Below are 13,519 nucleotides of genomic sequence, written 5' to 3' on the forward strand. Positions count from 1 at the left end.
TGGAAGAACTCTCTCTCTCTCTCTGTAACGGAACCTGGTGACCAAGCCAGCACTGCCCTTCCTCCCCCAGGCTGATTAGCGTGTGCATGGGACGCGAGGTTCCGCCTCCCTTCTCTCCGCCAGAAACTTCCTTGAAACCGCCTCAGCTCTGGAGGAGACGCGGGCTGGGACCCTCTGCTCCAAGGCGCCCGAAGACCTTTAGTAGCCAGCCCCGGGTACCCCTTGCACGGGATTAGCTGAGGAGCGCTGACCAGATCTGAAAGGGAAACTCGACCCCATGGTCACCGCTGGTGGACACAAGAGTCCCACGTGGAAGACTCCCTGGAGGAGGTGGGCGGCGAGGGGCAGTGGCACCGGCGCCAACCGGCTTTGGGAAGAAAAACAAATCAGTGTGAAGGGAGGAGTGGGTGCCTCCGCGGCAGCCAGTGTTGCGGGAAGTTGGGGTCAGGTCAACGTCCAGCTTGGGAAACCCATCCGCACGTCTGACGCGCCGCCGCGTGGGATTCCCATTTGCCGAGTAGGAGGTGCAAGTTTTACATTCGGAGCCGACCGTGTGCGTCGTCAGCGGACAAGACTTTCCTGTCACAAGTTTTGACTGAGTCTCAGTACCTAGTCAGTCACCGTGTTCAGGACAGGTTCTGAGGTTCCTCTTGTGGAAGAGGTGGGCCGGGTGGGGGAAGCGTTCCCCAGTGATTTCAGGCAGCTGGCTGTGAAGTTTTCTTGCAGCTGAGTTTATGTAAGAAAGTTACTGGCGACGGGCAAACAGGTCCCTTCTGGATGAGGCTGAGGCTGCTGGGTCCTTACAGCTGCCAAGCCGGGGGGCGCTACCACACTGATCAATGGAAGCGGGGCTGGGAATCCAACACAGAAGGAATAAAAAGCAAGAAATGGTCTGCAGTGTTTATTGAAGTGATAAGTCTCGCTGGGAGATTCGCGTGTCCAGTGTGCACTGATGGTTCATGTGAGGATGAAACCTCTTTGTAGCCTGTGTGAGCTTGTTTGGTGGGTGAGTGCAGACTTAAGCTGACGGAGGGGTTTTACAAAGACAGAAAAACACAAGAAAAAATAAAAATCACCTGGATGCCAGCTCTCTTGTCCTGTTCGAGGAAAACAATACCGAATTCTAATGTTGAGTCGGTGATCCTGAATAAGCAATAGTGAATATTAAATTGAAATGACTTCTTTGGGCCAATTGAGCTGAAATCTCGACCTAAAATTCATCTGTGTGGTGGGGAAGGGCACCCAACACAGAAGTTGTTCTTCAGAGCTTGCTGCAGCCAGAGGACCCCTCACCATCGCTCATGTCAGGTGGAATCTCAAAGGCAGGCAGAGAAATGGGAAGCTTTTTAAACGGGGTGTTTGAGGGTGGAGGAGGAGGGAGGCAGTGCTTTGCCCTGTCTGGAGCTGGATGGACTGGGGAAGCTGGTTAGCCGCACCTTGGCCTCCTCTGCAACGGGTAAGGCACATCTTTGGCTTCCTCCTTCTGGTCATAAATTGAAGGGGGTGTTGGGCATGAAAACTATGTCTACCAGAGTGCAGTCTCTGCGGCCAAACAGAACTGTGTGCTTGTGCCCTTGTGTCTGTACTAAGAACCTCTGCAAGGATTCTCTGAGACCCACAGGTTAGCGGATAAGCCGCTTGCATGGCGGGTCCTCCCCAGTGAGCAGTTGCTAGCTGCTGCAGTCTGTAGGGGTGCTCAGTGTGTGTGTGGCCTTCTCTGAAACCTTCCGCTGCCTCACGCGGACCCTGCAATTCTCAAACTCTTGGCTTTGCAGGATCGATTTCTTGGTTGCTCACTTTAGGTGGCTGCAGGGAGATGGGGCTTTGACCTCGCCTGCAGGTTATTGCCACTTGTGGATGGGAGATCTGTTACATAGCAGTGTCCCTGCAGGGAGGTGTGTGGGATATACTGCAGGAGAAGGGGGTGGGGCGAGCAGGCAGGCCACAGCCTCCCTTGGCATACAGCTCTAGAAGCTGATACAGCTTCAGAAACTCTGGAGAAGGCTTCCAGTGACTTTGAATTGACTCAGTTTGGGGATTCTCTGTCCCAGGTCTGCCTGTTGGAAAAGGCTCCGAACTGGGGCTGGCCTCACCTGTTACTCTTCTTCCGTCTTCAGTTTAGCCCGGTGGCTGGGATGCAACCCCTTGTCAAAAATGGGGTCTGCATAAGCGTGTTCCTGTCATCTAGGTGGAAGGTGAGCTAGCAACTATTGTCATCATTTTGGGAAGTTTTCCTTCATAGGGTAAAGAGCGTAAATTCTGCAGTCAGGCTGTGTTTTAGATGTGTTGCCTCCAGCAAATTACATAAATCATTCCAGGCCTCAGGTTCTTTGTTTTTGGATTGGGATAGTGGTAGAACCTATTACAGACTTGTGAAGAGAGATGAAATGAGAAGTGAGAACATTTGTGTGGTATCTGCTTGTGTTCTACGCCCTCTGTCGGTTTTTAGCTGTTACTAACCCAGTGGTTTGTCATTTCTCCTGGAGCGCACACCTATTATTGCCTGGCAGCTGTCTTTCATGCAAGGGGATACCAGTTGTTGCCTGAAGAAGTTTACAGCCAGTTTGGAGAGGCAGACTCATATCACAACAACAGGAATAAATACAGAACTGTTAGCATTAAAGGTATGTGCAAGCCCAGCTAATGCATTTTTAGAAATTGGAGTGTAAGATATATTGAGAGGAGGAGAGACAGAGAGGAAGATCTTCCATCCAATGATTCATTCCCCAAGCGGCTGCAACGGTTGGAACTGAGTTTATCCAAAGCCAGGAGCCTGGATCCTCTTCTGGGTCTTCCACATGGGTGCAGGCTTTGGGACCCTGCATCTGCGTGGGAGACCCAGAAGAGGTTCCTGGTTCCGAGCTCTGGATCGGCACAGCACTGGCCATTGTGCTCATTTGGGGAGTGAATCATTGGATGGAAGATCTTCCTCTTTGTCTCTCCTCCTCTCTGTATATCTGACTCAGCAATAAGAATAAATAAACTTTAAAAAAACATACACACAAGAAAAACCTTAATAGAGTCCAGCATGATAATCTAAATCGAAATCCTCATCTTGCATGCAATTCCATACGGGCGCTGAATCTGGTCCCAGCTGTCCCGCTTCCCATCCAGCTCCTTGCTCGTGGCCTGGGAAAGCAGTCGGGGACGGCCCAAAGCCTTGGGACCCTGCACCCATGTGGGATACCTGGAGGAAATTCCTGGCTCCTAATTTTGGATCAGCTCAGTTCCAGTTGTTGCAGTCACTTGGGAAATGACTTATCTATCTTTCCTTATCTTTGAATCTGCATTTCCAATTAAAAAAAAAGCCTTTTTAAAAAAAGCCTTAATAGGACAATTAATGTAATCTGAGATTTTGCTATGGTATTTTTTTTTCTAATTTTTGCAATTCTGAAGTCATTCTCTGATAGCAGGATACAATAAAGCCAAATTTTGAAATGACATGCACTGTGGCTCCGAAGCGGGGCCTGGGACTGGAACCAGTGCTATGTGGGATGCTGGTGTCAGGTGGCAGCTTCACTTGCTAGACTACAACACCAGCCCCACATCTCAAAGATTTTACCAAAACAAATGCCACAGTTAATTTAGTAATACATTTTTAATACATTAATAAGCCAACAGAATTGAATCAGATTCAGGACTGAAATGATGTTTTCTCCACAAAGATTTTAGAGGCAGATTTTTTGGCACAACTTCCAACACTTCACTACCCCAGTCAAGTGTTGGCAGTGAAACACTGGGCTAGCGGAGACTCTAAAGTGAACTATGGCAGCCAGTGGATTCTGGAGAGAATTCATTGTGCTTGGAACAGCAAGATTGGCAGCAATTCAGAACTGTTGAACTATCAAAACTGCATGAGCAGGATCCTCGGAGCTTGCCCCATATCGGGGACCTGAGATGGGTGGGAGGTTGGGAACTGCTTTTCCCTTTATCTCTTCCCTTACCCCGGATACAGGAAAAAAACTTATAATATTAATGTGGAAACAATGGTCTTAGCCACTTTTCTATAGCCCTTTGTGTCCTATTCAATTATGTAAAGATTACCAAAATAAAGATTTTTTTAAAAAAAGATTTATTTATTTTTATTGGAAAGTCAGAGTCAGAGTTAAGTCTGAGAGAGGAGGAGAGACAAAGATCTTCCGTCCGATGGTTCACTCCCCAAGTGAACACAACAGCTGGATGAGGTGATCCGAAGCCAGGAGCCCGGAGCTTCTTCCAAGTCTCTCATGCGGATGCAGGGTCCCAAGGCTTTGGGCCGTCCTCAACTGCTTTCCCAGGTCGCAAGCAGGGAGCTGGATGGAAAGAGGGGTGGCCGGAACCTAAACCGGCATCCATATGGGATCTCAGAGTGTGCAAGGCTGACTTTAGCCACTAGGCTATCTTGTCAGGCTTGCCCGCTTTCACTCTTTGACAAAACCTGTACTTCATGTTATGCAAGATGCTTGTCCTAAGTGGTATGGGAGAATACAGTGTTTCACAACTGTTTCTCCCCCAGAACTCATGATGAAGCCCTAAGACCAAAAGGAGTGCTATTTGGAGAGAGGGTCTTTAAGGAGATAGGGTTAAATGAATAGAGAGGTGGTGCCTTAGTCCTTTTAAAGGAAGACACCAGTGGGTGCATAGGCTGATACGGATGAACTGACCCGGATCCTGTACTGGTTGGCACATGTACAGGTCTGGTCACCCCAGCTATTTCTTGGGGGACTTCCCAACTGGCCTCAAAACTCCAGCCACAGGGAAGATCATGGGATTTGTGATATAATCTTGGAATGTGTGCATCAGGACTGAGCCTCCTTGATTGCTGATGCCTATGCAGTAGATGGCATGCCCAGGTGTAGAAGGGGGACATGATAGCCAGCTTATTTGGGCCTGCAGAGGACGTTGAGTGTAAGAAGATGGAGAACAGAGCAGGCTGGACAACTCTCCTGGTTGAGCTTTGGCAGCAAGTGTCTGGATGAATGAGGGTAGACTCTCAGCTAGTGAAATCTGGAAAGATTTTCTCAATCTTAGAGCAGTAAAACCGAGTCTTAGAAATGTCAAAACCACTCAAGCAATATTACGAAGTCAGATAAACAGAGGAAACAGAGAGGAAGATTTTCTATCCAATGATTCACTCCCCAAGTGACTGCAACAGGAGCTAAGCTGATCCGAAGCCAGGAGCTTCTTCTGGATCTCCCATGCAGGTGCAGGGTCCCAAAGCCCTGGGCTGTCCTCAACTGCTTTCCCAGGCCATAAGCAGGGAGCTGAATGGGAGCTGGCGCCCATATGGGATCTTGGTGCACGCAAGGCAAGGACTTTGGCCACTAGGCTAGTGGAGCCAAAAAATTAATTAATAAGTCAAAAATATAGAGTGCTTCTCAATGTACAATTTGCTAGGTGTTTTGAGGATTAGGCATAATTGACATCCTCTCTAATAACCAGGGAGAAAGATCATTGTGAATGACTACAAATAGCAGGAATCAACTGAAGTGGGCAAGACTTGGTCTAAAAAATCAGTAGGAAGAGTGAAGAGGGGGCCCAACATAGTAGCCTAATTGCTAAGGTCCTTGCCTTGCTTGTGCCAGAATCCCATATGGGCACCAGTTCTAATCCTGGCAACCCCACTTCCCTTCCAGCTCCCTGCTTGTGGCCTGGGAAAGCAGTCAAGGATGGCCCAAAGCCTTGGGACCCCTGCACCTGCGTGCGAGACGTGGAAGTTGTTCCCGGCTCTTGGCTTTGGATTGGTGCAGCATGGGCCATTGTGTTTACTTGGGGAGGGAATCATCGGACGAAAGATCTTCCTCTCTGTATATCTTTGCAATCAAAATAAATAAGCTTTAAAAATAATTAATTTTTAAAAAGTGAAGAGGACATGGACAGATTGTCACTTTAGCTCCCACTCTTCTCACAAGTCACTAACTACCTCATCTTTTGGAGGATTCCTTTCTTATTCATTCCTCCTCCCCTGACATGTTCTATCATAGTAGGTACTAAGACTCAAGTCCAACCAAGCCTAATTTGCATGGGATGCCTGAGGAGGCAACCTGGTCTGTGTTTCACTGAAATATTCAAAACGCCACAGCATGTAGTTTCTGGAAATGAAACCAACAAAAAATAGGCCAATGCAGAAGCATATCAAAGGGACAAAACTTTATTTTGATGGATTCTTTGGTGTCGGATGAGGTGTGTACTCTGTCTAAAGCTGTCCCCACATTCGAGACATTTATAAGGTTTCTCTCCTGTGTGTGTTCTCTGGTGTTTAATGAGGGTTGCACTCTGACTGAAACTTTTCCCACACACGGAACATCTGTAAGGCTTCTCCCCAGTGTGGATTCTCTGGTGTTTAAAGAGGTCAGAGCGCTGTTTGAAGGCCTTTTGACATTCTTCACATTTGTAGGGTCTTTCTCCTTTGTGTAGTCTCTGATGTCTAAATACATTGGAAATGTGGCAGGTTTCCCCACATTCCTCACACTTACAGTATTTCTCCCCAGTGTGAGTTCTTTGATGCCGATTTAGGTGTGAACTCTGCCGGAAGCATTCCCCGCATTTCAGACACATGTATGGTCTCTCCCCGGTATGTGTTCTCTGGTGCTTAATCAGGGCAGTACTCTGACGGAAGCTCTTGCCGCATTCCTGACACTTGTAGGGCTTCTCACCTGTGTGGATTCGCTGATGTTTTAGGAGGTCAGAACGCTGTTTGAAACTCTTCTCACAGTTATTGCACTTATAAGGTCTTTTGTCATGGAACTGCCTTTGGGGGTTAAGAAGATCGGAGTCACAGAAATGCTCTTCCCTGGCACCAGCATCCTGCTTCACCCTATTTAAACACAGTACGCACTTGTCCTCACATTTTTCAGTGGGCCTCTCCGCTGTGTGGACTTGCTGACAAAAGAGAAAGCTAGAACTTCTGTTCCCAAATCCTTTACCAAGGTCTCCCTCTTCCACAGATCCATTCTTGTTGAGATCTGATATGCTGGCGAGTCCGTGCTCTTCAAAATGTTCAAGTTTCGGTGACAAAGGACATTTGGACTGCTCCTCTACCTTGTCTTGCTGGGTAGCGCCACACTCAGAAAACAGGCAGGCCATTTGCTGAGACACTTCTCGTAGCTGCTCCTGGGGCTCTATTTCTAAAGTTTCTTGCTTTGGAATCAACCCTTTATACTCAGCGCTGGGCTCCAAACCTGAAACATGAAAATACAGATGGCTGCCATTATATCTTCGTGCTGGGGTGAGAAGCAAGTTCTAGCAGAAAAACAATCTCCTCCAACCCCCTTAAAAGTACCATTAAGCCACTCCTGAAGTGAAATTAATTAGCCTGTCAGGTGTATTCACATTCACTGGTACAGATTCAGTTTCTTTCCTTTTAGACTTGTGCCTACCTGAACCAACCCAGCTGCTTCCCTGCCCCACTTGCTGTGCAAGTCCCTGAGGTAGGCAACTCTATTTATTGACATTTGGAGGAGCCGTGAAGGAAGGCAGCGTACTCTTGGACTCATAAAGGAAGCATGGTTTAATAAGAGACATCCCTGTCCCATGGTGAGTTACACCAGCAGACATGGCAGGAGCCTCCAACATTTGAAGGTAGGGTCTGTGCGACCGACAGCTGGGACTGCCTGCAAACCCACCAAGGAACAAGCATGTCACCAGATTCCACCTCTCAGCTAGAATTTTTGCAGGTGATTCTCCAAGAAGGCTGAATCAGATATATCCTGGATAGGGCACATGAGGCACAGCTGAGAACAGGAGAAAGAAACCTCATTCCAGTCAAAGAAATCAAACACGACACAAAATCGAGAGTTGGGTCCTGAATCATTAGATCCAGAATGCATGTACTGAAGGCCTTCTCACGTGTGTGTGCACACTTTTCTCAGCTGCAGCCCAGCACTGAGAGAAGCTAGCGTTTATCATGGCAACTTTGTATTTGTTGACTGAATCTTTCTTCAGTAACACTGAAGCAGCACTGGCCCAAAGTCTTAAGAGACTCTTGACAGAAGGGGATTCTGAAGGAACACATACCTGAGGAACAACCCCACAGTGAGTGGACAAGTTCCAACCTGGACAGAATGAAGACTCAAAAGTCTGATGATTCAACACATATGGAAAGTGAAAAGTCCCCAATATTCCAAGAAATCTTCCAACCCAAACACAGTGGGCACATCCCACACGAAACAAGACAGTTCAACAACGTAACACCTGTGATTCGGTAGTAAACTCAGCCCTTCACAAATCACAACTACTAAAACCCAGCCGAGTCACTTACCAGGCAGGTCGGAGCCACTGTAACCTTCCCATCCGCTGTCCTTACACAAGTGTCTCTGAGCCAGGTCCAGAGGCTCCCAATCCTCCCAGGCCAGAGAAGCAGCAACATCTTCAAAAGTCACTGGCTCCTGGAACAACATGAGAGTCACATTTAAGTACCTGCTGTAAAGGAGGTTTCTAGTTTAGATGATGACTTTTACCCAAAAATAAGGTTGGAAATAAGAGGAACGAGCCATCTCACTGCTGCTTTTCTCAGGCTCTCCACAGCAAGTAATACAGTCTTAGGGCTGAAGGCACGGACTCGAACCAATTGATTGGATGTGAATTCTAGCTTTCTGTTTACTAACTACCAGGACTTTAAGTAAGTTGAAAAACTGTGTTGTAGCTTATCATGATATCTTTTATGTCCTAGGTCACCTCCTCTAACAAAGTCAGAACTAATTAAAAAAATGTTATTGGAAAGGCATTTCCATACAGAGGAAAGAAAGACCTTTCACCCATTGGTTCACTCCCTATCCTCCTCCCACTTCAAATGGTAGCAATAGCTGGAGCTGAGCTGTTCAGAAGGCAGAAATATCTTCTCAGTCTCCCACATAGGTGCATGTTCCCAGGGCTTTGGACCATCCTCTGCAACTTTCTCAGGCCATAAGCAGGGAATCAGATGGGAAATAGTGCAGCTGGGACATGAACTAGTGCGCATATGGGATGCCAACACTTGAAGGTACAGAATTAGCCAGTTGAGCCAACATGCTGGCCCAAAGTAAAACTTTTTTTTAAAGATTTATTTATTTTTATTGGAAAGGCAGATATTCACAGCGAGGAGGAGAGAGAAAGATCTTCCATCCGATGATTCACTCCCCAAGTGACCAAAACAGCCAGAGCTGAGCCAATCCTAAGCCAGGAGCCAGGAGCCTCTTCCAGGTCTCCCACGCAGGTGCAGAGTCCCAAGGCTTTGGGACATTCTCCACTGCTTTCCCAGGCCACAAGCAGGGAGCTGGATGGGAAGTGGAACAGCGGGGACACAAATGAGTGCACTTATGGGATCCTGTGCAAGGCGAGGACATTAGCTTCTAGACTACTGCACCAGGCCTAATATCTGGACATAGTTGTGCCGGTCAGTGCATATGATAGGCTAAGGCCAGGAATATTGCTAATGATGTAAAGTACACAAGCCATCCCTCTTTCACAAATAACTGTCACCCAAATGTCAGCTATGCTGCAGTTCTAAAACTCTGCCTTCAAGCCTGGGTAATGGGAAACAGCCTTTTGTTTATGATCTCATGAATCAATCTTTCCACTGAAAGCTCACTGACTCTATGCTGCAAATTTCCCACGCAACACAGTAGGGCTTACAGATTAAAAATTAGGGCCCAGCAGTGTGGCCTAGTAGCTAAAGTCCTCACCTTGCATGTGCTAGGATCCCGTATGGGCATTGGTTCTGGTCCCGGCAGCCCCACTACCCATCCAGCTCCCTGCCTGTGGCCTGGGAAAGCAGTCGAGGATGGGTCAAAGCCTTGGGACCCTGCACCTGCATGGGAGACCTGGAAGAAGTTGTTCCTGGCTCCTGGCTTAGGATTAGCTCAGCTCTGGCTGTTTTGGTCACTTGGGGAGTGAATCATCGGATGGAGTAACTTCCTCTCTCTCTTTCCTCTTCTCTGTATATGTGACTTGCAATAAAAATAAATCTTTTTTTTTTAAAGAGTCCTTTTTTAAAAAAAAAAAAAAAAAAAGAATTAAAAATTACCCATGCTGGAGAAGGGGGCTACCCAACGCTAAAAAAGCAACAAGAGATCCTCATACTTAGTGCTGGTGAGCTGCTGTTCTAACAGAGGGCCAGCCTCCATCCTGCTCTCCTTCCTTCTCAGCCTACCAGAGGGCGTACAATCTGAGTCTTCATGCTACGATTTTATATCAGCATTTCCTATGGAAAGAAAACGGTTTATGCACGTCCCAGAAGTTCACAAATTATCACAAAGGGAGCAAAGCGTGTCTTTCTAGAACAACCTGGAACAATCCTGCCGGAGACCGCTCACCTGGGGCGAGGTCCGGTCGAGCGCTCTCTGGAGAGCCCGCACCACCGCCGCCGCCTCCTCCCCGCTCTCGGGGCCGTGCTCCCGCACCCAGGCCTGGAGCTCCTCGGGCAGGATGGTCAGGAACTGCTCCAGCACCAGCAGCTCCACGATCTGCTCCTTGGAGTGCAGCTCGGGCCTCAGCCACCGGCGACAGAGTTCCCTCAGCCGGCTCAGCGCCTCTTCCGGGCCAGCCACCTCCCGGTAACTCAACTGCCTGAAATGCTGGCGGGAAGTTTCAGGGTCCTGCCAGGGCCCCCGCGGGTCGCTTTCCCACTCTCCGGGTGGGTCTTTTTCCACTTTGACGACCAAGAGTCCCTCCCGCGGGGCCGGTGCTGACCCCTCGGGCCTCAGGGCCATCCGCGCCTTGAGGCGACCGAGCTCGGGCTCATCTTTCCCTGGCATGCGCTGGCGTTCCCACAGTCTCGGCTTCAGGCGAGAGGAGGTCAAACCCAAAGAGCTCATCAGCCCTTCCCAAAATGGGGGCGCGCGAACTCCAGGTACTGAACACCAGACCCCTGCCACCCCAGCCTCCCTCGGCCCGCCTTCCTTTCCCGCAAACACAACGCTCACAAAAAATCAAATTACTTCGGGAAGGAACTACGTCACGCGCTCTCCGAGGCGCATTCCCCAGCGTTTCCGGGTTGCCTCTCTAGGCAGCCGGGAAGAATGAGACTCATCTCGGTGGTTTACCCACCCTAGTTAGACCCCGGAACTTGGCTCCTGGAGCGCTACCTGTAGCCCCGAAAACTAACGGGCTCCCAAACAGGTGACCAAGAACAGAGAAAAGAAACACTTAAAATTATTTTACACGTAAATCGGATGTTATGGTCTTTGGTTTTAACAAAGATGACAAAATTGAGGCTGAAAAAAAGTTGTCCCATATGACCGCTGGTGATGGCGTGAATGAACTAATATCCGATTTCAAACTTCAACATTCAGTGCTTTCCGCTACTGCAGTGCTCATTTATTGCAATATATATGTTTTTCTGCTTGCAAGGGCCTAGTTGAGTCTCATAACTGCCTAGTGGGCAGACAGGCAGCAGGTGACTGTGGTGAATCCTTAACACAGCACCATCCTAGCACAGTGCTGGGCACACAGTTGGCCTTCAGCCAGAAGTTCCTGAGGGCCCATGGCTGTTCAGGCTGTCAGGACAGAAGCTGGTCACTGCAATAAAAATGTACCGGAATTGGATGACTTAAACATAAATTCAGTGTCTGCTTTGCAAGTTGGAAGTGTGAGATTGGCATCTCATGTGGCATAGCAAATAAAGCCAATGCCTGCAATACTGGCATCTTACATGTACTTTAGTTCATTGCTTGGCTGTCACACTTTCATTCAGAACCCTAATAAAGGCCTGTTCCTCCAAGTGGCTACAACGGCTGGAGCTGAGCTGATCTGAAGCCAGGGGCTTCTTCCGGATCTCCCACGCAGGTGCAGCGTCCCAGGGCTTTGAGTTGTTCTCAACTACTTTCCTAGGCCACAAGAAGGAGGCTGGAAGGAAAGTAGAGCAGCTGGAATAGGAACTGGTGCCCATATGGGATCCCAGCACATGCAAGACAAAGACATTAGCCACTAGGTTACTGCACCGGGGCCATAGGTTCCTTTTTCTTTTCTTTTCTTTTCTTTAGATTTATTCATTTTTATTGAGAAGGCAGAGCTACAGGGAGATATATATATATATATAGAGAGAGATCTTCCATCTGTTTGTTCACTCCCTGAATGTCCACAACAACCAGAGCTGGGCTGGTACGAAGATAGGAACCTGGAACTTCTCAACTCTATTTTAATAATGTGCTCACTGAAAGTTGCTATAGCCATGGTTATGTTTTATTGTGGTGATCCATCTTAGGGGACCGGAATCTGATGTGTGCTGACTGTGCCGAGAAAGATGGGGATTCAGGGGCTGCAAGGTAACTAAAGCAATGTACACTTTATTGAACTCAACAGCTAGGCAATCACAGAAGCCCCAGTAAAGAGAGCAAACAAGGAAATGAAGTAACAATCACCAGACCTAATAGCTTCTAAGCAGTAAACATGTTTTTCAGGAACAGATTCCGATGATCAAAGCAGTTAACTGAGGAAGGGGATACGCTTGAGGAAGGAGGCACAGGGAGGCGCCGCTCACTCTGCTAGCCCTCTCAGTCTGCTGAGTGTGTGTCAAGTTCTGGGGTCCTCAGGCATTTGACAGACTGGTTCGGGGGGGGAGGGCACATGTCCACAGTTTATTACAGCAAAAGGATACAAATCAAAGTCAGCCAAGGGAATTGTTATATGGAAAAGGATCTAGAAGAGGTGCAAGTATGGGGCACCTTTTATCCCCTTTCAGTGGTGAGATGCAGACAGTGGTAGACTCCCAGCAGTGATGTCTGACAACACACTGGCGACCAGGGAAAAATCACTTGTGCCGTGACAGCTAAAGTGGCAGAAGATGTTTCTCTGTAACTCTGCCTTTCAATAGATTAACAAACAAACAAACAAACAAACAAAACAAGAAAGAAAACTGCTGGCTCTTCTCAGTTCTCCCTCCCTGTACCCAAGAATGCCACCTTTCATTGGCTCTTTAGAACCTGGGTTGGGGATCAGCCCTGTGAGTTATTGAGACCATCCAGGCCTGCTGAGGTTTTGGCCACACCTTCAGATGGGCGGCACCAGCATTGCCCACCTAGTTCCTAATTAATTACGAGACCACCAATGGGGGGAGCATCTTACCTATAGGTTCCCCACCCAATAAGGAGGGGTCAAGGAAGGCTTAAAACCCCAAGACCCTTCCTCAAAGCTTTAGTGTCTCTCTCCTTCCAGGGGTGCTTCTCCTTTCTTCCCTTTCCTGCTCCCCTGGTCCCTTCACAAATAAACTTTTCTGTTTGCAACAGATTCCCGGCTTTTTATTTCTATACTAAGCTGAGGAAAGAACCCCCTGGGTATTTCTGGTAACATTATCAGGTTAATTCTCTGTAGTGACAGGAAACGAGTGCCAGTGGCAATGTGGGTGCAGAGGTCAAAGATCCAGGACCATCCTCCACTGCCCTCCCAGGGTACAAACAGGGAGCTGGATTGGAAGCCAAGTACCCAGGACTAGAATGGGCATCCAAATAGGATGCTGGTGCTGTAACCAAATGTCTAACTGAACTGATGCCATGACACTGATTCCTAAATAAATATTTTTTAAAAAAGAATTTATCTCAATGTTGTACTTGCATATGTGAAAAAT

The 13,519-nt window shown here is 48.1% G+C and overlaps 1 protein-coding gene across 2 annotated transcripts; it reads right to left on the reverse strand.

Annotated features, from left to right (window-relative positions):
- Positions 1 to 5,822: 5,822 nt before the first annotated feature.
- Positions 5,823 to 10,880, reverse strand: ZNF394 (zinc finger protein 394). Of its 2 annotated transcripts, XM_040980387.1 has the most exons (3): positions 10,272 to 10,880; positions 8,240 to 8,366; positions 5,823 to 7,160 (listed from the first exon to the last, which is right to left on the reverse strand). In XM_040980387.1, exons 1-3 carry the CDS (start codon positions 10,770 to 10,772, stop codon positions 6,115 to 6,117), a joined length of 1,674 nt encoding a protein of 557 aa, XP_040836321.1. In that variant the 5' UTR covers positions 10,773 to 10,880; the 3' UTR covers positions 5,823 to 6,114. The 2 variants fall into 2 exon arrangements, with proteins under 2 accessions (XP_040836321.1, XP_040836322.1); XM_040980388.1 differs by lacking the exon at positions 5,823 to 7,160 and having other exon boundaries at positions 7,167 to 8,366.
- Between the last annotated feature and the right edge of the window lie 2,639 nt (positions 10,881 to 13,519).

The sequence above is a fragment of the Ochotona curzoniae genome, unplaced genomic scaffold, assembly GCF_017591425.1.
Source record: "Ochotona curzoniae isolate NIBS_2020 unplaced genomic scaffold, NIBS_Ocur_1.0 contig_3437, whole genome shotgun sequence".
Classification (NCBI taxonomy): Eukaryota; Metazoa; Chordata; class Mammalia; order Lagomorpha; family Ochotonidae; genus Ochotona; species Ochotona curzoniae.